Source organism: Magnolia sinica, chromosome 11, assembly GCF_029962835.1.
Source record: "Magnolia sinica isolate HGM2019 chromosome 11, MsV1, whole genome shotgun sequence".
Taxonomy (NCBI): Eukaryota; Viridiplantae; Streptophyta; class Magnoliopsida; order Magnoliales; family Magnoliaceae; genus Magnolia; species Magnolia sinica.
The window spans coordinates 3,756,141-3,783,998 of NC_080583.1; the positions used below are offsets into that span (position 1 = coordinate 3,756,141).

A 27,858-nucleotide genomic window follows, 5' to 3' on the forward strand; every position below is an offset into this window, starting at 1 on the left:
CTGCCGGCCTTTTGCACTTCTTGAAATCTCTCTCCAAACGCCACACACCAACCGATTTTCCAAACAACGCGTCTTCTCTCCTTCTTCTCTCTGGTAAGAAAGAAAAATCATTTTTTGAAAAATTCAAAAAAAAAAAATCCATTTTTTCCTTATTTCTGGCAATTTCATTTTTTCTTCTTTGTTAAAACTCTGCCCTGCATTTTCATTCGAGTGGAGGAAGAATCTCTGTACCATTTTAGTAAATAACTTGAAAAGTAGGGTTAGTAGTACTTCAACACCAACAGACATGGAGTAGCTTCCAAGGAGAAGAAAAAAACACCGTCTCTCACTCGCTTTCTCTTTCGGTGCTACTCTTCCCTACCATTCTTCCGTGCACTCAACTTCTTCTTCCTAGGGTTTTCGAGTTAGGGTTAGGGTTTCTGCAAGGAGATGGCGGGGCTTCTCAGGCGAATGCTCCCTGCCGGAGCTCCGATTCCTGACGTTGACAACCCCGAGTACTCTTTCGCGCTAGAGTACCACGGCCCACCGGTCGCTTACGATCTCCCGCGGGCCGTTCCGATCGATATTAACCGCATACCCACCGCTTCGGTGGTCTCAGCTGCTTCTCTTTCCGACCGTCTGTCGGTGCCTGTCGTCCAGCCACTCCCCTCTCCCGATCCACTGAAGAGGTCGTCGAAAGATGCAGTCTCGGGTTCTTCTGATGTGATCGTCTCTCCGACGTCTGTGATCGCGTTCAACCGGACGGTTATGGATGGCCGCAGCGGCCTTGATAGCTCGGGCGCGTTGGGGTCCTCTGATGGCCATGGTGGGTCCCATGAGTCATCCCCTGGAATTGGTAGCTCGGGAGCTCTTGGGTTTTCGGATGGGCATGGTGGCTCCGACGAATCATCGCCTGCAGGCGATGGATCAGGAGGGTTGGCTTTGGATGGGCACAATCATTCGCTCGAGTTATCTGGGGAAATTGTAAGCTTGGGGACGTTAGGATTTCCAAATGGGCATGATCAGTCGCATGAATTGTCTGGCGATGTTGGAACCTCAGGCATGCTAGGCCTTTCAGATGGTCATGATCGGTCGCAAGAGTTATTGGGCGAAATTGAAAGCTCAGATGCAGTACCATTTTCTAATGATTGCAAGGAGAGTGAAGATTTCTCTAATGATATGAACCAGCCAGACTGGGTCTCGACTGAGTCAGTGTTAAGCTCACCGTTCCCTTCCTCTGAGAGTTCGTCTAGGAAGGAAGAGGACTGCGGCAATGAGCCTCTGACCCATGCCAAAAGAACAGCACTTGTGACCTTCCGTGACGCCGAATCCAGCGACAGGATCGAACAGGAATCCAATCCACTTGGGACCGAAACTTCCCATGAAAGGAAAGAACCTGACTCGAAGATAAGGAAAGGGTCGTGCTATCGGTGCTTTAAAGGCAATCGATTTTTGGAGAAAGAGGCTTGCATTGTTTGTAATGCAAAGTATTGTGGTAATTGCGTGCTTAGAGCGATGGGGTCAATGCCTGAAGGAAGGAAATGTGTAACCTGCATTGGGTACCCGATCGATGAGTCAAAGCGGGAGAACTTGGGCAAATGCTCCCGAATGTTGAAACGGTTGCTCAGCACGTTGGAAGTTCAACAGGCAATGAGGGCGGAGAGATCGTGTGGAGCGAATCAGCTGCAAGCCGAGGATGTTTACGTGAATGGGAAGCAGCTATCTCAGGAAGAGATGGTTTTATTGCAGGCGTGTCCAAACCCGCCAAGTAAGCTGAAGCCTGGTAGATACTGGTACGATAAAGTATCCGGTCTTTGGGGAAAGGTGAATGGGATTTTGCATTTGTGTATTTGACTGCTTCTAAGAGGAACAATGTGATACTCAGCCCCCCCTGTGTTTGTGCAAGTGGGACCCACACTCCATCAATCAAGATTTGATATGATGGGCTTAGTGTGGATGTGAAATGCCTCAAAATTATCCTGGGTTAAACAATCCTAACCATGTGATCAGTGGCCTGAAAATGACTGTTAAGAAACAAGGAAATTGCACCAAAGCATGGATGGCTATGACCTTCCATCAGACCAACGGTCTGGAGAACACTGGCCCCACCTGTACAAGCTGGGAATCTGTGAGGATATTTTGTATATCCTTGGGTCAAGGATCATGTGACTCATCTGTTTATGATGTGTGTATTGGCGTGCGAGCTTGACAGAATGACTTTGGTGAAAATTTAACAGGAGGGACAGAAGCCTTGCATGTTTATCAGTCCGAGTCTGAATGTCGGAGGCAGTCTTATGCAGAATGCTAGTAATGGGAACACACAGATTTTTATAAACAATCGGGAGATTACGAAAGCCGAGCATCGGTTGCTTAAGGTTTCTGTTGCTAGACACATTCCAATTATTGTTTTTTAATTAATTTATTTTGTTTCTATTAAAGGAAATAGAAATTCCTACCCCTGCATGGGTAATTTTGTCTTTAGGTGGTTGTAAGAACGCTCATTGTAGAAACCCACAGTGGTCAAAATTGTCCCTGTAAGGTTGGAAATAATGTTCCTGTTGATTGAATAGACAGTCAAGAGTTACAAATTTCTGTTTACATTGCAGTGTGTTGGAGTCCAATGTGCCGGAAATCCTCACTTTTGGTTGAATGCTGATGGGTCATATCAAGAGGAGGGACAGAAGAATCTAAAAGGGAATATATGGGAAAAGGTGTTTTTTCTTTATTCTTTTACATCCTCTGTCAATTCTTTGTTTTTTCAGATTTTAACAGTAATTTATGTATATTTGTTTTTTTTTTTTTTTTTTTTTCAATTTTATTTTTTATGGCAGACTGGAATAAAGCTCATTTGCTCCGTTTTGTCATTGCCAACGCCTTCCAAGCCTGGGAACCTTTCAGAAGAAGGGAATAATCTGGTCAGACCTGACTTCCTTGAGCAGCGTATTCTTCAGAAGCTTCTTTTAGTTGGATATCATGGATCTGGGACATCTACTCTATTCAAACAGGTAATGGGGAGTCAAAACTAACTGTTTCTTCTGTTTTCTGTTACTATGGCTCTCCCTCTTATTATTATTTAAATTTTTTCTTTTTTTTTAAAAACTTGAACTATCATATCTTAGGTAGCATTGCGGTGTATGATTGAAATCATGGTTGGAAGGTGTAGCACACTTAGGGCCCGTTTGGATGCACTTTGATGTAGAGCGGGTCGCGGACAGTTACATGGCCAAGATGGATCAGAAAAGGCCCGGTCGACGACAGAAGTGATCCAGACCATCGAACCTTAAATCGGGCGTATCTTGCAATCCGGAATGAGTTATCTGACGTAAAATATATGATTTTGGGGTAGAACGAGCTACTGAAGCCAACCAACCCAGCTACGCCGGGTTGCGCAACCCGGAATTGCAAAAAATCCCTGGATCGACGGTCGTTTCCCTGTTTTAATTTCGTTTTTATTATAAATAGTAAGTTTTAGTTTGATTATAACTCTTCATCCGTCGGGCTTTAGGAGTTGCGCCCAATGTGAAAAGAGCTTAGAATAATTAGGAGAACGGTTTGGTGAAGCCAAATGGGACACTTACTATTTTTGGCCGAAAACCTTGCGCACTAGTAGACATCACGACCGTCTATAAATAGTATAAGTCGCGGATTCTGGGAGTTTGAGTTGTAGTTTGATTCTGATTTCTTTTCCATTGCTTGGTACCCCTATTTAAAGGGTTGTGAACTCGTTTTTATTCATCATGTAATCTATTTCGAATTTTATTAGAATATATTTCTATTTTCTTGCTTTCTTTCCTCGTGGATTCGAGAAGTCTCTGTGAGGAGTCCGGATAAGCTCCGTGGATTCGGAGTAGTTATCCTTGAGGAAGACGGTGATCGTCCTCATCACGTTCATCCCTGCGTCAATTGGTATCAAAGCGAGGATTCCTCTTGGGCCGATGGCAAACAATGAAGGTATGAATCAAAATCCTGTGGACGGTGATACGGGGATTCTATCTTTCGGAAAGAATGGAAGCTTTCCACCGGGAGAGTCAGTTGACCATGCAAGGGCTGCAGGCAACTCTCGACCGTCTTGCGGATGCGCTACTCTCGCACCGAGCCCTAGGCGGTGCTCCACCACCTTTGGTTGCTCCCCCACCCATGGTGGCTCCACCACCCATGGTTGCTATACGACGCAACCCCAATTTTCGTAGAGCACTACCAGTGGCAAACTGTAGGGCTACACTAGATGATTCAAGTTCTAGCGACGAGGACCTTAATGAGGGTTTTGCTCGACGACCAATCCATGGAGGTGATTATCTAGATCGTGCTGAAAGAGACTATCGAGGTAAGGCTGAACTTCCTAGTTTTAACGGTTTATTACGCATAGAAGATTTGCTCGATTGGCTAGCCGAAGTAGAGAGATATTTTGATTATATGGACGTGCTAGATTATAAAAGGGTAAAATTGGTAGCGTTTAAATTAAAATCTGGTGCTTCTGCATGGTGGGAACAATTACAACTCTCACGAGCCCGCCAGAACAAGGCGCCCATCTCATCATGGCCACGGATGAGATGTCTTCTTCAATCTCGATTTCTCTCCAGTGATTATGAGCAGATATTATTCCAGCAATATCAAAATTGCAGACAAGGAAATCGAACAGTTACAGATTACACTGAAGAATTCCAACGGCTGGCTACATGAAACGATCTGTCAGAATCTGAGTCACAGAAGGTGGCACGATTTATAGGTCAGTTGCGACTGACAATTCAGGACTGAGTTCAGATGTACCCAGTCGGGACTGTGGATGAAGCAGTTCACTTGGCGGGTAGGGCAGAAACATAACTTGCAAGAGTTCCTGCTCGTCCATATCCTTCAACTCGACCCCCCATTACGGGTCCCACGCAGGATCCAGTGCTGCCACGAGAAAAAGACCCAGTACTTCAACTTCTTACAACCGCAAACCGTGATACGGGGAGCGGCTCATCCAGACCTCAATGTGCAGCACCCACAACAGCGGGTTCGAGTAGGATTCCAAATCCTTATGCTCGGTCAAGGTCGAACAATTGTTACCGCTGTTGCCAACCAGGCCATTTATCAAACACTTGTCCTCAATGTCCCGCGGCACACTTGATTATAAACGAAGGGGACACTGAAGATGAGACCGTAGAAGAAGATCATCGCTTTGATGAACATGAACAAATCACTGAAGAAATAGCAGGTGGCGATGAAATGACGGGCGAGGATCGTGGCGAATTTCTAGTTGTGAGGCGATTACTTTATGCCCCATGAAAGGAATTACATCCACAACGACATAATATATTTCGTACTCGGTGCACCGTCAACGGAAAGGTCTGTGATGTGATCATAGACAGTGGTAGTAGCGAGAATATCGTCTTGAGAGTGATGGTGGACAAGTTGCGTCTACCAACGATGAAACATCCTTCCCCATACTTAATCGGCTGGATAAAAAAGGTGAATGAGACCAAGGTAACTGAACAATGCACTATCTCGTTTTCAATTGACAAAAATTATAAGGATCAAATAATTTGTGACGTGGTCGATATGGAAGCTTGTCATATGTTACTCGGTCGACCTTGGTAGTTGGACCGTGATGCGACCCATAGGGGACGAGATAATGTTTACGTATTCGTCAAGGATAATCGAAAAATAATTCTTGCCCCTATGGCATTAGAGAACCACCCTGAAGCCTCTAAAGTGGAGGGGAGTTCCCTCTTGACCATTCGGGATTTTATGGAGGAATCCAAGGAAACCGGCGAGGTATACGCTGTAGTGGTAAAGGGCGAGGAAGAGGAACCCTCAAACATCCCTCCAAGTTTAAGACTGTTGCTAAACGAATTTAAAGAAGTCTGGCCTGAGGATTTACCTGATGGATTGCCCCCCATGAGGGACATTCAACATCACATAGACCTCGTCCCTGGGGCTAGCCTGCCCAACCGCTCTCATTATCGGATGAGTCCGAAGGAGTGTGAGATACTTCAGGGGCAAGTGGAGGAATTGATCCGTAAGGTCTCTTGAGAGAGAGAGCATAAGCCCATGGAAGCTGACGCATGTGTGTCGACAGCAGAGCAATCAACAAAATTACCATGTGTCGACAGTCGGGCAATCAATAAAATTACCATCAAATATTGGTTCCCAATACCACGGTTGGACGACGTGCTCGATATGTTAGAATGGGCCAAGGTGTTCTCTAAACTAGATCTAAGGAGCGGGTACCATCAGATTCGTATTCGACCCGGTGATGAGTGGAAAACGACATTCAAGATCAAGGAAGGGTTGTATGAATGGCTGGTCATGCCCTTCGGCCTATTGAACGCACCAAGTACTTTTATGCGTTTGATGAATCAAGTTCTAAAATCGTTCACTGGCCGATTTGTGGTAGTATATTTTGATAACATATTGATATATAGCCAGGATGAGGTGGAGCACAGGAAACATCTCAGGCAGGTGCTGCAGGTCCTACAAATTAACAAGTTGTACCTCAACTTGAAGAAGTGTAGTTTTTTAACTGACAGCCTGTTGTTTCTATGATTTGTTGTAACGTCCACAGGCATTTGTGTGGACGATGAAAAGGTGCGAGCTATTAGGGAATGACCGATCCCGACAAATATTCATGAGGTGAGGAGTTTTCACGGGTTGGCGACTTTCTATCGTCGATTTGTGCGAGATTTTAGCACCATAGTCGCGCCTATAACAGATTGCATGAAAAAAGGACCGTTCCAGTGGACCGATAAAGCTGACAAGAGCTTTCATGAGATCAAGCATCGTTTGTCTACAACACCGGTTTTGGTGCTTCCTAATTTCGACAAATTGTTTGAGGTTGAGTGTGACGCTTCGTACGTCGGAATTGGAGGAGTATTATCACAGGAAGGCAGGCCGGTAGCCTTCTACAGCGAGAAGCTCAGCGAAGCCCGAAAGAAGTGGTCGACTTATGAGCTTGAGTTGTATGCAGTTGTTCAGGCGCTGCGACATTGACGGCATTATCTTATTCAAAGAGAGTTTGTTTTGTACACTGACCATAAGCATTAAAGTTTATTAATAGTCAGACTAACGTAAATCGTGTACATGCTAGATGGGTTGCATTTTTACAGGAATTCACGTTCATTTTGAAACACAAGTTAGGGCAGTAGAACAAGGTGGCTGATGCACTTAGCCGTCGTGCATCACTACTTGTTACGATGAGCAACGAGGTGGTCGGCTTCGACTGTCTCAAGGAGCTGTATGCCGAGGATGAGGACTTCAAAGATTCTTGGATGAAGTGCCAAGAAGGTCACCCCAGTGACCTTCATATACATGACGATTTTCTCTTCAAAGGGAATCAATTGTACATCCCCCAAAGTTCTCTAAGGGAGCAAATTATTCAGGAGCTACATGGAGGTGGCCTCGGTGGACACCTGGGGCGAGACAAGACGCGAGCTCTTGTGGAAGAGCAGTATTACTGGCCGCAATTAGTACGTAATATGGGAAAAGCCGTACAACGTTGCCATGTTTGTTAGATCTCCAAGGGGCAATCTCAGAATACGGGCCTCTACACCCCATTACTGGTGCCTAACGGTCCTTGGGAGGATTTATCAATGGACTTCGTGCTTGGTCTCCCACGAACACAACGCGGCATGGATTCGGTGTTTGTGGTGGTAGATTGTTTCTCCAAGATGGCGCACTTTATCCCATGCAAGAAGACCCTCGATGCAACACACGTGGCGAATTTATTTTTTAGGGAGGTCGTACGGCTACACGGGGTCCCCAAGACCATTACTTCCGATCGTGGCACGAAGTTCATTAGCCACTTTTGGCGGATTTTATGGAATCAATTCAATACACGACTTCAATTCAGCAGTGCCGACCACCCACAGACTGATGGGCAGACCGAAGTTGTGAATCGCACGTTGGGAAACCTCCTTTGGCTGTATTTCAGGAGAAAAACCGAAGTAGTGGGATTTGACCTTGTCTCAAGCAGAGTTTGCATTCAACAACATGGTGAACCACTCGATAGGGAGATCACCGTTCCAGATTATCTACGGACGAGTGCCTAGCCACACACTTGACTTGGTCCCTCTACCCAAGCACCCAGGCACGAGTATTGCAGCAGAACATATGGCAGACAAGATTATGGGCATCCATGCAGAAGTGCAGACCAAGCTATATGCTTCGAACGAGAAGTACAAGGAACAAGCGGACAAGCATCGGCGACAAAAAGTGTTCGAGGTGGGCGACCACGTTATGGTCTATCTGCGCAAAGAGAGATTTCCGATCGGGGCATACAACAAGTTGAAAAATAAGAAGATTGGACCGGTACCAATCATCCGAAAGATCAATGACAACACTTATGTTGTTGATCTTCCAGATGACATGGCAATCTCACAGACTTTCAATGTCGCGGACCTGACAGAGTATCATGAACCAGAGCATGACGAGAACTTGAAGACGAGATCTTTTGAAGTGGAGGAGACTGATGTAGAGCGGGTCGCGGACAGTTACATGGCCAAGATGGATCAGAAAAGGCCCGGTCGACGACAGAAGTGATCCAGACCATCGAACCTTAAATCGGGCGTATCTTGCAATCCGGAATGAGTTATCTGACGTAAAATATATGATTTTGGGGTAGAACGAGCTACTGAAGCCAACCAACCTAGCTACGCCGGGTTGCGCAACTCGGAATTGCGAAAAATCCCTGGATCGACGGTCGTTTCCCTGTTTTAATTTCGTTTTTATTATAAATAGTAAGTTTTAGTTTGATTATAACTCTTCATCCGTCGGGCTTTAGGAGTTGCGCCCAACGTGAAAAGAGCTTAGAATAATTAGGAGAACGGTTTGGTGAAGCCAAATGGGACACTTACTATTTTTGGCCGAAAACCTTGCGTACTAGTAGACATCACGACCGTCTATAAATAATAAGTTTACTATTTATAGTAAGTCGCGGATTCTAGGACTTTGAGTTGTAGTTTGATTCTGATTTCTTTCCCATTGCTTGGTACCCCTATTTAAAGGGTTGTGAACTCGTTTTTATTCATCATGTAATCTATTTCGAATTTTATTAGAATTTATTTCTATTTTCTTGCTTTCTTTCCTCGTGGATTCGAGAAGTCTCTGTGAGGAGTCCAGAGAAGCTCCGTGGATTCGGAGTAGTTATCCTTGAGGAAGATGGTGATCGTCCTCATCACGTTCATCCTTGCGTCACACTTCCTCAAAAGGGGTTTCAAGCCTGCTTTTTCAATCAACTCGTCAAAAACCAATTGGATTGGTTTTTACCAAGTTGGTGTTTTAGTGTCTATTTTTTTAGTTGCGCAGGAGATGTGACGGGGATTTCCAAAGTGCATCCAAATGCATAACATTATCTGCTGTTTGGATCAAAATGGTGTTTAGGCCTCAAACACACTTCGGAGGCATCCAAATGGGCCCTTAATGCTCTCTGTGTTTGGGTGTGTTGGACTAAACAGAACCTGCATCAGCATCCTCCCTCTTTTTCTGCCTCAAATAGTAGTTTAAGTAGCAGCACAGGAAGCCTGTTCTTAGCTCATTGTGGGAAGCGGGAACTGCAAACACCCAAATGTTTTTTATTTATGGAAAAAGTGCTTTCTTCCATACAACATTCATAGTAAGAATATTGTTTTCTTATGGATGATATTGTAGTACTGAACTGGATTGGGTAGTACCAAATCCGAGTTGACTCGAGCAGGTTGCATCGGACTCGTCCGAATCTTAAAACCATTTGTTTTTCTGATAATTCTCTAATATACTTTTTTCGCTAATGGTTTTGAGCTAGTTGATAAATGAGATGCGTCATAACCTGTCTAGTTGATAAAGTCACTTATGACTGTGAGGTGTACTGAGTTAACTCCATTTGGCCTGGGGGCTCCAATGCATTTGAGCTCTTGAGATCTGAATATTTTGAAAATGGAGGACACAGTGGATTGCCACCAAGAATGTTGCCTTACATCTGTGAAGCTTGACCTTTGAATTATGTTTTGTATAGCCTTGCAGAAGTGTCAAAAATAAAGAAAAAGTCTTCTTTAGCCAAAGGCTGAAGCAATACTGGGTTGAGTAAGTTAAATTTTTATTTCAGGCCAAGTTTTTGTTTCAACCTGTCCCGTTCTCTGAAGATGAGCGTGAAAACATCAAATTTATGATCCAGAGCAATCTGTATAGCTATCTTGGTCTACTACTTGAGGGGCGTGAACGTTTTGAAGAAGAGAGTCTGGCAGAAATGAGGAAAAGACGAGAGCTTGATGAATCTGCTTCCGTAGGTATGATCCTCAAATTTGAGTTCGCTCTTGTATGTTGCTTGTGCCTATGGATGATGTCTATTTTTTTTTTCCAATTTTATATTAGGATCCGTCAACAAGAAACTGAAGACAGTGCACAAATAATTGGTTATGCAATATATTCTTAAATTTGGACCATATAGAATTTTAGTGAGGAAGTGTGATCTATGAAGACACTAAGTTCACCTGTGTATGAATTTCGAAATATTCACTATTTTGTTCCCTTTTAGAGGAACACTATTTCACTTATTTATTTAGTGTTACCATGATTTTCAAACTTATTGTCTCTGTATATTTTGAAAACACACTGCTAACTATTCCTTTTTTTTTTTTTTCCTGTTGTATGACTGTATTTTTCTTGCTAGCATGATTTGGCAATATGATTTTTTCTTGCTAGTAATCGAATGGGCGACTGCTGTTCCGGGGCTGAAAGATTTTAATATTCTGTTTCTTGGCCCGTAGTTTTTGGGTCTGCTATCTCAGCAGTCCCCTTTTGTACTGCTCTTTTTTCTAATATATTCTAGTTACTTTCAAAAAAATATATATATTTATTTTTAGCTATCAGTTGTATTAAGCATTCTATTCTTTAGATGAATTCTATGGCAGCTCAGTTTGTAACCTAGTCTGCTTGGTAGAGGTTTTTCTTTTATTTGAATGGCAACTAAAATATTAGTAAAAAACAATGTCCGAAGGCCGTCAGACATCTTGGACAATACGGTAATCTGTGACCATCGGAGAGAAGATAACACCAGCATTGGAAGGAAAGGAACCTGAGGCCTCAAACTATTAGCAAGCAAGACAGCGGTTGCTCCTTTCTTTCCAAATACCCCAAAGGATAGCTGCAAAACAAAGATCCTAATAATTTGTGCTTCCAATCTAAGGGACACATCCTTAATCTGCGACAAATTGCTGAATTGATTGCGGCATCACCCATGCGACCTCGAAGTAGTTGCAGGATCCTTCTAATTAGGTGCTGCTCTTGCTTGGAATCGCGCTTCAGACTCTCACTCCTGCTCCTACTCCTACTCCCTACTTATTTATACTTGTTTGCATTTTGAAACAGACCTTTTCCCGCTCTGGCACCCAAATTTATCGCTGCTTTGCCTCATGCTTTGTGCAGTTATACCTTGAACCATTGGAGGCACCAACCCCAAAAGAACAATGGATGAAGAGTGTAGGCCAAAGTCAAGGACAATTATATGGATGGCTAGGGTTGAAAGAAATTGGGCTAGAAAGTTCGACCAAGGGTCTAGCACGCATTGTAACTTCCGATGGCCATAACTTCGCATGCAGATATTTGTTTAGTGTGTATGATATATCGTTTGAAAGCCATAGACGAGCTCGACGGCTTGGCCAATAACCCGAGGTTCATTTCTCCCCAAATGGCTTCGCAAAATTTAATAATTTTAGGGGTCAAATTAGAATTTTAAGTTAAAACTTACTATCTTTAGTAAGTTCCCTTTTTGCTATTTTTGGGTTTTGAGAGTTTGGTTGTGCTCCAAAGTCTTTGTTTTAGTCATCTAATGATTGTCTATGAGTTTTAGTAGATGATTAAACTTTATTACTTTTAGTATTTTTTACTATTTCAGAAAAGTTTCCTATTTGAAGTGAAAATAGGAATCTAGGGCTTCTTTAGCTTATATAAGCACATCAAATACATTGAAATTAGCATTTTCATCAATAATATTAATTTTATCTCTCGTTTTTAGAGATTTCTCTCCTTGTGGATTCAAGGGCTATTTTTGAGAAGAAGATGGTAATATCTTCTCTTTTATCCATGCATTGGTATGTTAAAGAGGTGGTTGGTATCTTCAGCGTCCCTTAGGCACATGCATCATCCTGATCCGCTAACCTTGCAAAGCATGGCTCTACAAGGGGCTTTTGATTTCCATAACCATCTGGTAGGAGCTTTTGGAGCATCATCATTCAACAGTTTTTTATACATATATCTAACCGAGAATTGGCATGAGGGATCCCAAAGCAGGATGTCCTCCCTTGAGAGATCAACTTTCACCCGTGATAGAAAATGAATGAGATTCGAGAGCTCTTCCTCAATTTCAGTTAGGTGCCTTCTAAAAACAGGGATTCAAACAGCCTGAGTGCCCACAACCTCAACGTAACCGACTTTGGCTTAATCTCATTAGTGAAGAGGCAACAAAAAGAGCTTTTCAGTGGGAAGTACCCCGCTCCAACGGCCCTCCCCAATCTAGTAGCCATCCCCTCCTTGACATGCACAGCCATCCCTTGGATCACAGTGATTTCCAACAGTTGGAACATCTGTATCTAGCCAACAAAGCCTCATCGATCAGCTGGAACGTCTGTTTCTAGCGGATAGCGAAATACCTCACTGTCCTTAGTATCTTGCGGATAGCGAAATACCTCACTGTCAACAGTTGGAACGTCTGTATCTAGCTGGTGGCTGTTGGAACATCTGTATCTAGCGGATAGCGAAATACCTCACTGTCCTTGCAACGTCTGTATTTTCCACCACAACTCTCCTCCAGAGTGATGATTGTTCAGTAGAGAACCGGCAAATCCACTCGCCAACAAAGCCTCATCGATCACTTTTGTAGATCGTATACCTACTCTTCCTTGTGAAGTGGGTTTGCACACCTCCCAATTTAGGTGGAATTTATGTTTAGATTTTGTTCCTTACCATAAAAAGTCCCATTGAATTTTTTGATTCTAGCGATCACACTTGCAAGTCACCAAAAGAGAGACGAAATTCATTGCCATGGTGGCCATGCCGCCTTTTAGAGAGAGAGAGAGAGAGAGAGAGAGAGAGAGAGAGAGAGAGAGAGAGAGCTCCTCCATGAATCCAATCTCCTTTCCATTCTGATTATTACTAGGTTCCAAAGACACGCTTGGACGGGGACTCCACACAAAGTGGCTGCCCAGGATAGGTCAAAGGAAGAGAGCAAGGTCATTGGCCTGCACTTATGCCAATCATTTCAATCTTTAAGAGGTTCACCTCTAGGCCCAAAGATGCCTTGAAGCACCAACAGATGCAACGCAAATGAAGCAAGAACTCACTCTTAGCTTCACAAAATAATCAGTGTGATTAGTGGATTGAAGATGCGAAACAACCATACTATTTCTACAAACCTAAAGGTGAATGGCCTAGTCATCGTCCCATGAGGAGGTATTTACATATGTAAATTGCCACCCTTGATTTTACTACCTCAAGTTGGTCCATTTCCCAAACCACTAATTTATCATCCGATCAAAGTGGTTTTTTTTAGAGATGACAAAATTTTATTACGGCCAACAACAACAAAAAAAAAAGAAGGGAATTTCACAAGTAAATTCCTAATTAATATGGAATTTGCATTCTAATACCTTCTCAAAAAGGTTTTCATCAAGCTACCTCATTAATCGATATAATTATCATTCCACTACCTTCCGTGACGGCAACCATGAGAGCAAATCGGTGGGTCGTTCGGTGTACCCCACCATGATGTTTATGTAAAACCCACCTTGACCACTAGGTGAGTCATACCATGTTAGGTTAAGAGCCCAAAATCCATCTCAATATGTGATTCGGGTAGACCACATGATTGGAAACAGTGTACATGACAATGCTCGCCCTTCAAACTGTTTCCATAAGTCTGGCCACCGTGAATCATGGATGGGTATGGTTTGTGGGACACATGCTTACATGTTTGTGTGGAATCTAATGATTGGAGTGGATTTCATATAATTATTTGAATGGACTTTGTAAAAATCAAGGGTGGATGTCTAATGCTCGGAGTGGATTTTACATCATGGTTGGGCCTGTCAAAAATCAAGAGCAACATCCCGTGTAATTCCTTTTTTTTTTTTTTTTTCCTTTTTCTTTCCTCCGAATTCTCTCCGTTTACACTTGAAGAGGGACAACAAGATTTGATTTTTGGCTGGGCCCACCATGTTGTTTATGTAAGATTTACTCCAACCATTAGATGCATAATCCTAGATTGGGCCCAAAGCTAAAAAAATTAGGTAGACTTGTGGTTCAAGTGGGCCACACCAAAGAAAACAGTTGGGGGGAGACGCCCACCCTTGATTTTCACAGAGCCTACCATGATGATTATATGAAATCCACTCCAACCATTAGATGCCAAACAAGAATTTAGGCCAAGTGATATAGGACAACTAACCACTCGCTTTAAAAGCTCGAACTGATAGAGCGTGGAGAATCAATGCCTTTATCTCAGGCCTCAGACAGGCACTTGGTCAAACCCCCGTCGTGGGCCCCACTTCACATGGGTCTCGCCTCACATGAGCCACCAACTTCACACGGGCCGCCCACCCCTAGTATGCCCTCGCTTCACACAGGCCACCCCAATCGAGCCTGGTGTGAAAATGCCCTTGCATTACTAGGGGCCTAAAAGTTAGACTCATCTGTGATTCAGGTGGTCCACACCAAAGGATACATTTTGGAGGGTGAATGTTGCCCTGTACATTGTTTCCAATCATGCGGTCCACATGAATCACGGATGGGGGTGATTTTTGGGCCATTGGCTTAACTTGAGGTGAGGCACCTGGTGGTCAAGATGAATTTTATATAAACATCACAATAGGGCCCACCCAAGCAGCCGACTGATATGCTTGCACGCCCACCCAATCGGCCGTAACGGGTGGTAGTGGAATGATAGTAATATCGATTAATGGGGCAGCTTTTTGAAAACCTTTTTGAAAAAGGTACCGGAATGTAAACTCCATATTAGTTAGGCAATTCTTTGTATAATTCCCCAAAAAAAAAAGGAACCAAAATTGAAAACAGAAAACATGAAAAGAAAGGAAATCTGATCGAAGTGATTTTATTTATTTATTTTAAAGATGATTAAATTTTATTAGGGCCAATAGAAAAGAAGAAGAAAGGAAATTAGAAAAAATAGAAAACAAAAAGAAAAACTACAAAAAAGGAAACAAAAACAGGAAGGCAATAACTAGGCAAAAAGCCCACTCCCACAACTATGGCACCTAATCCCTTAAATACATATGAACCTGACTAAGGACACCATTGGCAGACCCATTGATATTCCAGAAGCAGAGAGGGATATGCAATCAAAGGTGGGCACCACGTGATGGATGGTCCACATCAATGATTATTACCTCTTTAGTGTAGTTAATATGGACTGTTTATTTCTCCAAACCACTAATCCGATTGTTATGTTCATCCAATTAAAGTAATTTGAGACTTGAGAGGGATGGGCAATCAAAGGTGGGCCCCACATGATGGATGATCCACATTGATGATCAGACCTTTCTAGTCTACTCAATATGGAACGTCCATTTCCCTAACTAATCCAATGGTTAGGCTCATCTAAATAGAGTGATTTGAGAGAGATGGGCAATCAAAGGTGTGTTGCACATGACGGACAATCCACAACAATGATTAGACCTCAATAGCACACTCAATATGGATTGTCAATTTCCCCAATCACAAATTTGATAGTTAGGATCATCCAGTGAAAGTGATTCGAGAGGATCGGGAAATCAAAGGTGGGTCCCACTTGATGGATGGTCCACATGGATGATTAGACCTCTCTAGTACACTCAATACGGGCCATCCATTTCCTCAAACCACTAATTCGATGGTTATGATCATTTTATCAAAGTGATTTGAGATGAATGGGCAATCAAAGTTGGGGCTTACATGATGGATGGTCCACATTGATGCTTAAACCTCTTAGTACGGATCGCCGATTTCCCGAACCACTAATCCGATGGTAAAGATCATCGGATCAAAGTGATTTGAGAGGGATAGACGAGTAAAGGTGGGCCTCACATGATGGACAGTCCATGTCAATGCTTTGACTTTGTTAGTATACTCGATGTGGATCGTCTATTTCCTGATGGTAATGATCATTTTGTCAAAGTGATTTGGCATGCCTATTAATGTGATGGGGCCCATCTACAATGATTTGGACATATGCAACCTCCCATGTGTGTTGATGTGGTCAGGTGTGGGTCCATCATGTATAGTTGCATGAAGCGTGAAGCAACATAAATTCGGGTGCGGGAGCGGGGAAGCATCTGGTTCAAAATTTAAACAAGTGTAAATGGGTAGGAAGTGGGAGTGGGAGCGAGAGTCTGAAGTGTGATCCGTAGGAGCGGTAGCTAGTTAGAGGGATCCTACAACTAACATGTGGCCATTTCTCATGTATTGAGCCATTATTGACAAGTCACCGGTTGGGCCGTATTCACATTTTCACACCTGTTTCCAACACAAGCAAACATGGGAAACTGAGTTATGTAAATTGGAGCAAAATCACAAGCTTGGTAAACATCTTACATGGTGAACTACTTAAATATATAAATGGATCCCTATGTAAATACTTCACCATTTGCAATGTAAGCAGACAAACATTCCCTTAAGGCGTCCACAATAATGACAAAAAGGCGAGGGAAAAGGGGATGCCCTTGGAACCCACGCTTTCTGAAGAGCGGTTGGTGAAACATTGGACGAGATACACTTGCATCCACCGCCTCCACCTAACATTGAGACCCGTTCTGTGCATTATGTACTCTCTGAAGTCCCAATTTGCATTGTCAAAAGCCTTTCCTAGATCAACTGTGCAAATCAACCCCGATTTGTGATCTTTCAACTTTTGATCGATGCATTTGTGGGCAATGAGACTGCCGTCTAAAATTTGCATTCCCTTCGGAAAAGCTCCTTGGGAGAAGGATACAATGTATTCCAACATTCAATCTCGATCCCAAAACTTCAGTCAAATTCTTATACATGGATCCTATTAAGCTAATGGGCTCAAAACTAGATATATCCTTTTCTTCCTCCTTTTTGGGGATGAGAGTGATAAAGTAGGCACCCAAGTCCCAAATTCTCAATAAAGAACATCACATCTTCCTTGACATCATTCAAAGAAATGGTAGAATGCAATTGAAAAACTGATTGGTGTTTTGCAGATATTAAAAATATGAACGAAGCTTGCACTTTCTAATGGTTGGTCACAAATACTTGCAAGGTGGGAAATTTTAGAAGGATTCGAATATAATCAAGAATTCCTTTAAGATCATGTTTTTGTTGAGGCATATTCTACAACATAAACATTTTGAAATTGAGGAAGTTTGGATTCTGTACCTTTTACGTGAGAGCAAGGTGACAGGCAGTCTTGCTAAGGAAGGTTACACAGACCATGTTGCTAAGGAAGAGTACATAGACCACTTAGGATTCAAAGGCCACTTCTTCATATTGAGTAATCCCTGTTCCTTGATTAAAAACATCTCTTTGTGCTATGAGTAGTCGAGTATCGAAGTCATTACTTAAAAGATTCTTAGTTATGATTCCACCTACTCATGAGTCTTGCACATTCAAACGATTGAAGAAACAGCAGACGGAGAAGACCTAAGAATGTAGCATGATCAATCTGTTGATGTATATCAGTATACCAGGCTCCAATGAACTTAACATTTTGAGAGGAACCAAAGATTGGGAATGATTGAAATGTTGGCATCCTCATATGAAAAAATGAGAGTGGCTGGCTGAGCTTATATGAGTTTTTATGGTGTTGACATTGATGAGTTTTAAGTAGAATCATTTATAAATTTTTGAGGGGTGCGCTCCAGTGGTACCTGTACCCAGTGTTCAAATTATCTCTGATATTATTGAAATATCTCCGATATTATCTTTATCTTCAGCTCAGCGATACTGATAACGCTGGTAGTATAAAAAATTCCAGGTATTAGCCATGTATCGCTAAGTATCGCCAATGTATCAATATCGCTAATGTAATCGCCAATATTTTCAACTATGTAAATTCTAGATGTCGCTTGTATTGCCAATGTATCACTAATATTTTCGACTATGTAAATTCAATGTAATACTTGTATCATAAGTATATCGATAATATTTTAATAATATCGCCAATGTATTGATATTATCAAAATTTTGTTTATTAGAAAAAAATTTATTTCATATTTTTTTTCATAGGCACATGGTTGTATGTAGTGTTCAATTTGTTGTTGATAATATTGATTATATCTCGATATTATCGATATCACAACACGTGCGATATTCAGACCACAATCCTTCGTTTCCTTTCCAATTGTTGATGATTTCTTAGTGAAATATCATGTGTTGTTGATATTTTGCAATGTTGATGGATGTTTGGATGGAGGGTTGGATGGTTAAATAGGCCAGATGGGATGGTTGGACTGATTTCTTACTACAACACATGCTTTTAAGGCCCCCATCAAATGCAAATTTGTTATGTATGCATTCTTTTTACAATTTTATTTTAATTTTTTTTAAAATTTAATTTCTAAAAATGCAAATATGTACATTTTAACATCTCCTGAAGTTTCGCAGAAAATTCCACCGGCTTTTCCCATGTTTCCCCGCATTTCCAGTTATCAGCGATATTATCGGCGATATCGATATTGTTTCCGTATCCCTAGCTAGTGAAACTTGTAACGATACCAATACTTCGAACATTGCCTGTACCACAGTAAACTATGGTGGTACCGGGCAGATGTAAGGCTCACATGATGCATGGATAAAGTCCAACCAGTCCATCATGTGCAACAGCCAATGTTGTCAAAATCGTTATTGTATTGCAAATTGTAATAGCGATTGAATTGCAAATCGTAATTTGTTTTTTCTGAATTCTTTAAAAAAATCATATGAAAATATATAAGTAAATTCTGAAAAGATTAAAAACTCATCAATCATCCACTTTCCATTAACATGTACCAAAAAACTAACGCATATTATGATATTACCAATTGAGAGAATGTATATGGTATACGGATCATGATAGTAAAAGGATTCTTGTCTTTTTTCCTTTGTTTTCTTTTGTTGTCTTTACAAAAAAATTACCTTAAAAAACGTACAAGGGTCCTTTAATAAATTTGTTCATTTGTACCTTTTTTGAGTGTAGAATCATGTTAGAAAAAATGGCATTAGATTCCATTCTGAAAAAAAAAATATATTTGATTTCTTTGTTTTGGATTCTTGAATATCTATATCCCCAACTTGTCTCTATCCTCTGTCTCAAAAGAAAAAATGAGGATATTTTCAATAGGGGAGTGTGTTTTTCATGTTTTATAAGCAAGAGGGTACAAAGCTAGTAGAAAAAATTGAATAGAAAATATTTATTTTATTTTTTTAAAAAGCAATTTTTGGGCCCATTTATGTAGCCTATGATTATCGTGCAATTATTTAGGATTTGCGATTTGGGTGCACGATTCAAATCGTACACCCATAAGATACGCTGTGACTTGTACCCCCCTTTTTTGAAAGGCAACGGATACTTTCATTGAAAGAAAAAGGGGTTCTGAGGTAGCGCCAACTACAAGCCCAAAACAGGAAACAACAAAAACCAAAATACAAGAATCGTAAGCATCCCAATGTTACGGCCCACTCATCAACAAAAAGTTAAAGCTTTACAGACTACCTGCTCCTCCCCATTACTTTCATTGCGGAAACATATGAACCGTACGATTAATACCACGGATTGTATGATTCATATAACACCAGCACTAGCTAATGTTACCCTCAGGCCCCCTCAATCAGACTAATCTGTGAATCAGGTGGGCCACTCCAGAGGGAACAAGTTGGGAGATTTTAACGGAGGGCCCATGGTGTGTATATATGAAACCCAGGCTGTGCAGATCCTTCATATGGTCTGGATGAAGTGTCAGGCTGAAAATAAGGCTGCTCTAAAGTTCATGTGGGCGCCTGTGTAAATCAAAGGTGGGCATCCTCTTTCACATTGTTCCCTGTGTTGTGGCCCACTTGAGCGTTGGATCAGCTGATTTTTGGCACCTGGAGGTAATATGAGGTGACACATATGATGCACAGGTTGGATGGTCTTAATACTTCATGTGGACCCCACATCTGCCCAGAACCACCACAAGCTTATGATGGCACTGTACCACTTGAGCGTGCCTGAATTTTAACACAATTCTCAATTTGGTAAGATGACTTTTGTGATTTGGAATTGATGGATATAATGGAAAGCAACTTCAGATGTAAATTTGGACAGATTGGTTTTGGTGTGGGTTTTTTTTTTTTTTTTTTTTTTTTTTTTTAAATTCTAAAATTTCTGCTTCAATTATTATTTATTTTTCTGCTCCACTTGTTCGCAACTGTAATTTTATTCTTATCATTTTTTCGCCAGTTTTTTGTGGTAGTCATTCTCAGGATTCTGGATTTCTATCATGGAGTACTAGAATTTCAGTAATCAAACAAGAGGAGATTGGCGTGCTGCTAATCTGGATATTGACTTCTTTAATTTTATTTTCCTTTAATGATTTCAAAATTTCAATATAGGGTGGTTATGAGTCTTATTTGAATCAAATATTTAATTGATGATTTTGTGCCCTTGCTATTCTTGTACATTTTTTTAGTTTTTTATTTATTTTTATTTTTATTTTATTTTTTATTTTTATTTTTGAGACTCCTAACAGCACACAGGCCCTTTTATATTGCAAACATAAATTTTCAGGCTATTTTATGCTGTATTAATGAGTCTGAAAGAAAAATCTGGTAATTACAGGCCATGCTGACAATGCCAGTGATCAAACCATATATTCCATTGGTCCAAGGTTGAAAACATTCTCTGATTTTCTTCTCAAAGTTATGGTGTCTGGCAACTTGGAGGATATATTCCCAGCTGCAACTCGTGAGTATGCGCCAATAGTCGAGGAGCTGTGGAAGGATGCTGCTATTCAGGCCACATATAGTCGAAGACGTGAACTAAAAACCCTGCCCAGTGTTGCCAGTTATTTCTTAGACCGGGTAAATTTAAAATTTTGGGCACTCTTTAATTTGCATCTGCATAAAGGAGTTGGGTGGTTGCGTCCATAGAGTATATTGAGATGTATGAGGTCTGCAAGCTCCACATGCACCTGTAATTGAAATTTTGATGAGGTCCACAAGCCCTACATGTGCCCTTCTCCATGTGCACCATTCCATGCGGCAAAAGTGCCAACCTTGGAAGTGTGTGGGACATCCGAACAGTGCATAAAATCACTCTCACCTGGTCACTCATCATGTTGACCCCTCGTGTATGTTGAATGTGCTAGTTTTTTTAAACTGTCCATTCTTTTTGTATGGGGTTGGCCACCTGATGGATAGACCATTCTGATTTTTTGCATATGGTCAGGGTCACCTCATGCACTGCTCGGATGCCCTGTTCACTTGCCAGACCATTGTGCAAAGGTTTGCATGGGGCTATCAAATATCTGAGAAGAATACAGTGTTGCTTTTCGTTAATTCCAAATTTGCGATAACTGGTCGGAAAGTTAGAACAGCAAGTTTTCGAAAAGAAATGAGAGTAAGAAAAGGTGCTAGCTATAGCACTGTTGACCAATAGCAGTGTGATGTTATACCAAACAAATAGTCCGACTTTTGATGCTTCTTGAGTTTCATCCTGACCATTCCTATGTTTCTATTCCACATCTACGAACTTTCACAACACCCAAAGATATGTTGAGAGCATTTGGTGGAAATAATTGCCAGAGCAAAGACTGAGAGCTCAGCCTGTCATTCATCGTTATTCCTTAGCAACCTAGATACTTGGAAATCTTTAAATTACTGAGTTTAGGTAGCCCAACAAACCTCCCCCCATGACTCCAAATGACGTTTGGTCTACTCCTGTCATGTGCCAGCATCCGTTGAATATGGGCAATTGGCAATATTTTCCAACCATCCATTGCTTTTGACATGTATGCGGTCCACCTGATGATTGACTGACTCGATCTCTGGGCTGCTCATCTATATAGTAGCGAACCTGATGCATAGCTCGAATTCCCCTGAGGCACCAGTTTGGCATGTTTAACTGTGGGTATATGTGCGTGGGTTTAGCAGAGCTCAAAGTTCTCTTATAGTGAGTGCATGCGGTAGTTAGCTGTAAGATTCTCTCATGTTGCCTTGAGTCACCATTTAGTCACTAAACTTACTCATGGCCAACTTCTGCAGGTTGTAGATATTTCAAGAATGGAGTATGAACCTTCCGATGAAGACATCCTTTATGCTGAAGGGTTTACTTCATCCAATGGACTTGCATACACGGACTTCTTGTTTCCCCAGTCAGCATATGATAGCACTGTTGATGCTGCAGATCAGCATGACCCATTGCTGAGGTTGGTATTCTGAATGAAATTGTCCAGATCCACCATTTCTTGCACACTAATTCTGCACAAAGACCTGAACCCCTTCATGCCATTTGCTCCCATGTATTTAGGGGATGTTATTGTGGTTCGCGGATAGTCTGAATAGGTTAAACATTTGCATTTTAGAACTTGGTATTTTAATTCTGACACGACGCACGCACGCACGAATGCACTTCCTACTTGATATGTTTAAATCCTCTCTCAGCTTTTGGTGTTGAGCAGTCTGCTAAATCCCCACAGCCCACAAGTGCGTACGCTGTTGGACGTGCTAACCTGGCTTGTGTATGATACGCCTGAAACATACATCCACTGGGTACATGACCTGTCCCAAAGGTCAGGCTGGTCCACTGACAAAGAGAGCTACATTCGTGCATTGAATTTGGACTGTTGGCAAGATTTTAAAACATTCATTTTGTTTGTACATGCATGGCCCATTTGATGAGTTGACTGGCCTGGATTTTGGGTTTGGTCACCTACACATTATGGTTCACCTGATGCATCACCTACGCAGTATGTCTAACACAGGTGCCAGGTTGGTGCTTGTGGGCACTTGGTACATTGACTTGATGAAACCATAGCTTGCAACAACTTGAAAAAATCAGGGCGGTATTGAAAAAGTTGTCCTCTTGTAGATTTGAAACCTAGACCCTTTTGTTTCCTTTTTGGCATGGTTCCTGATGACGGGAAACACAATTCGTTGTGGATCAGCAGGCTAACTGCCCTCAAATATGATTGTACTACTTCCTCATCAGGGGTGATGTTGATTATGAAAACATCAATCGTTGCTTGTTGGTAACTATTGGTACTGATGTTTAAAGCCTCCAACTTGGTTGGAAAGGGACCTCTTGACTCTTGTATTTGAGTTGGCGAAGTGAGTGGGCTAGTAAACGAGGATCGGATCATTTATAGATTGTGGGTCAGGACCTGGGACACAGATCATGGATAAATTGAGTCCAAAGCTTGGTTGAGTTCTGAGTTGGTCAAGGATTTTTGAACTTAGCTTGTTGCCCCACTGTGTAGGCCTGCACAAGTGGCGTCCGTGGTTAGGTGATCTAGACCAGTGTTTTATCATATCGGTATCACACATCGCATTGCACCCTTGGGATATGGATACGTATGGGTTATCGCATGGGATATATCGGTCGTATCACAGAAATTATCGCCATTTTTGGGAAACATTGGGGAAATATTGGGAAATTGTTCGAATTTTTCAATAAAATTTCGGAGACTGTTAAAAAAGACATTAATACACACGCTTAAAGCATAACATCACAAAAAACAAGTGCATATAATTGGTTTCCGTTGTATAGGGTCCTAAGCTATGCGTTGTTTGATTGGACTGATGCAAGTATATTTAAAGTCTATTCATATAATTTATAAATGTAAGTAGACATCCATTATTTTTAACATTTATGAAATTAAATTAAATTATTAATTATATTTAAAAAAATTCAAACACTCTTAAATGCTCTGAAACATTTATTTTTGGAAAAAAAAATAATCATTTTGGAAAAAGAAATTTTAGAAGAAAATTATTTATTATTATAATTTTTTAATTAAAAATATTTTTTATATGAAAAACCTCTAAAACTACATGAATCAGTAGATCAGGCTCATATGTTTGATTTTGTGTTTGAACAATTAGATTGCAACCAATTTGTGAGAAATTGTGAAAATTTCAAAAAAATTTCAGTTTTCCCCAAATCAAACCACTTAGCTCAAAATTGCAATATAATAGTGTATGTAATGATGATTTTATTAAATACTCCTACATACTCTGAAATTATAGGCCCAACTAACCACTGATAGAAGTGGAATTTAGAAAAACATTTATTTTTTAATTTTTAATTTTTACTATTTTTAATTGAATTTTTTAAATTTTTTTATTTTTATTTTTAAAAATCTCCTAAACTACATGAATCACTAGATCAGGCCTCATACGTGCTTGATTTCGTGTTTGGACAGTAAGATTGCAACCAATTTGGGAGAAATTGTGTATTTTTAATTTTCCCTAATGTCCCCCAAATCTCGAAATGAAGAATCAAGCATTTCTAACTTTAAATCTCAAAATCAAAGGTTCAAATCCTTGATTTTCCATGCAAAACATGAAGAATCAAGCATTTCTAACCTTTTGGTACTACTTCGATATGATTAAAAAAAAAAAAAAGGATCAAAATACTCGTCGAAATGAAACCGGCCCCAAATCTGCTTTGATCTTGATTCCGATTCAAAAACTTTGTTTTTCTCCCAAAATATTCAAAGGATGGACCGAAATCCACCCTAAAGGTATTGAGAAGAAGGAAGAAAGAAGGAAAAATAGGAAAAATCGATTTTTGGGTTTTTTTTTTTTCTTAACACAGTACCAGTTCCTAACAGTATAGCTAAAGAAACGGTAGCGATATCTTGCTATATTTGCGACATCGCACGATACATTTAGCAATTCTATGGATTTTTGATACTCAGCGTTTCATGTTGCTGAGCTGCGATACCGATAATATCGGCCAATATTATCAATACTGCCAAACACTGATCTGGACTGTCAATCTGATTGGGGATGCCCTAAAATCTCTCTGAGTGGCCTAATAAGAGTGGATGGTTAGGAAGAGAAGGGGGAAACAGCGAAAGAAACAGCAATGCTATGGGAAAAGGCAAAGGTTGGATCAATAGGATCCCCCAATCTGGAAGATTGTTGGGTCATTGCCCACAAACTATGTAGCCATCAGATTGTGGATCACCCATCTACTGGCTGCACCTGTAAGCACTTAGTTTGGACACCATGCATTAACATCTGACAATTCTTGGGTGTGGTGGGATAAAATCCTTGCTAACATGGTTTAGTTAGTTACTAACTGCTACTTTCATCATCATTTATGGTCATGCTTGCAGATATGAACTCATCCGGGTACACGCAAGAGGCCTTGGGGAAAACTGCAAGTGGCTTGAGATGTTTGAAGACGTTCGAATTGTCATCTTCTGTGTGGCCATGAGTGACTATGATCAGTTTTGTGATGATGGAAACGGGCAGCCTCTGAACAGGATGTTGGTCAGCAAGAAACTCTTCGAGAGCATCGTCACCCATCCAACCTTTGAACACATGGACTTCCTCCTGATACTCAACAAGGTTGATCTGCTCGAGCAGAAGGTGGAGCAGGTTCCGCTCTCCGTCTGCGAATGGTTTGACGACTTCAATCCAGTGACCAGTCGCCACCGCTCCAGCAGCAGCAGCAACAAAGATGTGGTCTCGCCTGGCCACCAGGCCTTCCACTACATTGCAGTCAAGTTCAAGAGGCTCTTTTATGCTCTCACCGGACGCAAACTATACGTTTCGATGACGAATGGGTTGGATGCGAAATCCGTTGATGGAGCGCTCCGGTATGCAAGGGAGATTATGAAGTGGGAAGAAGATAGAGCGGTCTGTCCCAGCGAGTACTCAGTGTATAGCACGGAGGCGAGCTCCTCTCACTGATTTTGCCAGAGAGAAATGGCTGTAAATGGGGTGTTGTGATTGTATTGCTTAGGAATTCCAGTGTATATATAAAAATAGAGTGGAAAAGAAGCAAGGGAAAGTGTTTTTAGGTTGCCATTGTATTGCTGGTAACCATACAGAAATTTGCATTGAGGAATGATCCTGTTTGTAGCTTATAATGCTCAATTGTGGTGTATAGTAGGGTGAGGATAATGCATTCAAGCAGCTTTTGAGGATTAGGGTTCTCTCTTCAAAAAATTGATTGATTCTCGTGGTTTGATGGTGTCCGGATGGTGCGTGGCTTCAGCTGTAATCGAGCTGCTTGGTAGGCCCCACTGCATAATCACCGTCCAAATTAAGTTTTTTGGAGATTGTTCTGCGTAATACTGATATTCTGCGGCATACGGATTTCAGGCAGCACTTGAATCACTTGTAAATGGAAAATTTGTTGAATTTTAGGCAGTGTGGCTTTGTTTTGGAACAGGCAGTGTTTGGAGTAGTGGGAGAATTAACTAGTTGAATCAAATCGACTCATAGGCGAGTCAGGACTGCATTGGCCTGACTTGTCTGACTCGGGGGATGAATCATCCATGTGACTCGTGTTGAACCAGAGTGGGTATGGCCAAGTCCGAGTTGACACGGAGGATTCATCCAACTGTTTAACCTATGGACCCGACCATGTTTGATATTTGGAGCGAGGATGCAGCCCCAGATCCAACCTACTAGCATACGGTTCAGGTCTAAGTTAAGAGGATACATGTTGGGTCTAAGTTAAGAGGATCCATGTTGGGTCCATGATAGTTCAAGTCCAGCTGGGCCATGTCAGGCCTAGATTAATAAGAGGACCCACAATCGGTCCATTTATCGAAAGAGTCATTTTCGGCTAGGGTCTAATTTCTAATTTCATGTTTAATATAGACTGTTCTTTAGGTTGGTTTCTACAACTTTATTATCTTAGTTAACTTTATTGCATTTTAAAGCCCAGTTCTGGTTTATTTTTGGGACATCCAAATTTGGCTCATTTAAAAGTCAGGTTTATAGTGGGGGATGAATTGGTTCCAAACCTGATCCATTTTCATAATCAGGCAGTGTTTTGCATCTGGGCCAACCCAGGTCCAATTCGTACACAAACGCATTTATTACTGGGTCAGGTAGGCTTGACCCATCTCAGGTCCCTTCAAGTAGGTCTATCAACAGGCCAGGCTTGGGCAGGCTAGTGTCTGTCCCAGCTCACATACAAAATAAAACCTCAGGCCAAGCGCTGTCTGGGCCACTGAGTTAGAATCCAAGTTAAACATGTGGTACCTACACCTGTGGCCCATTTGCCAATCTGCAGTAGGGGCCATATTAAAAAAAAAAAAGAAGCATTAGAAGTGCCTAAGCGGTTTGTGAAACAATGGGATGTTCATTGTGTTCCATTTCAGGCCTAGCCTGCCTAGTATTCCTGCCATGAGAAGGCCAGGCCGGAAAGTCTGATGAACCAGCCCAGGCCATTGACAGCCCTACCCATGAGGCACTTTCAAGGGTACCCCTCAGGGTCATGCTTCTCTGGAGGTGGTGCGGATTGAGTTGGATGGATGGCTGCATTTCTTAAGGGATTCATTTGATTGGGTATCAATGCCTGGGCATATGTCCAGAAATTTATAATGAAATCTAGGGCCCACCGTATTTGTAGACTGGATCATCTTTATGTCCCAAGTTGGGACACTGGCAATACTGACCATCACAAGTTTGATAGGCTCATTGTATATTCTCTTTAACATCAAGCTAACTGATTCCCAAACTCTCATACATCCAAACTTAATGCCATTATATCCTACAACTCCCAACTGAGAACTAATCACATCCAGGCAAGACTTGTGGAATTGTACTCTGTCCTGCCAACATGCCATTTGTGTCGAACATCAGTAACATGACAACAGTAGGCCCCACCATGAAGTTCACCTGGGACAAAAATCAGGCTGTTCCACTAAACCAGTGGTCCACTTGAATCAACGGGCAACTAACAGTCTGACTCAACATATAAGTCCAGCA

The 27,858-nt window shown here is 41.5% G+C and overlaps 1 protein-coding gene across 1 annotated transcript; it reads left to right on the plus strand.

Annotated features, from left to right (window-relative positions):
- On the plus strand, nt 1–26,010 carry LOC131218592 (extra-large guanine nucleotide-binding protein 1). The gene is made up of 8 exons (XM_058213223.1): nt 1–1,803; nt 2,217–2,354; nt 2,586–2,690; nt 2,811–2,984; nt 10,040–10,220; nt 20,741–20,982; nt 22,165–22,328; nt 25,245–26,010. The coding sequence occupies exons 1-8, from the start codon at nt 430–432 to the stop codon at nt 25,822–25,824; spliced, it is 2,958 nt and encodes a 985-aa protein (XP_058069206.1). The 5' UTR covers nt 1–429; the 3' UTR covers nt 25,825–26,010.
- Nucleotides 26,011–27,858: the final 1,848 nt, after the last annotated feature.

Excerpts from the sequence above, each read along its gene's own strand:
- LOC131218592 (XM_058213223.1), top strand. The coding sequence starts at position 430 with ATGGCGGGGCTTCTCAGGCGAATGCTCCCTGCCGGAGCTCCGATTCCT. Across the intron at positions 2,985-10,039 it reads CATCTACTCTATTCAAACAG|GCCAAGTTTTTGTTTCAACC; the intron begins GTAATGGGGAGT and ends TTTTTATTTCAG. Across the intron at positions 20,983-22,164 it reads CCAGTTATTTCTTAGACCGG|GTTGTAGATATTTCAAGAAT; the intron begins GTAAATTTAAAA and ends CAACTTCTGCAG.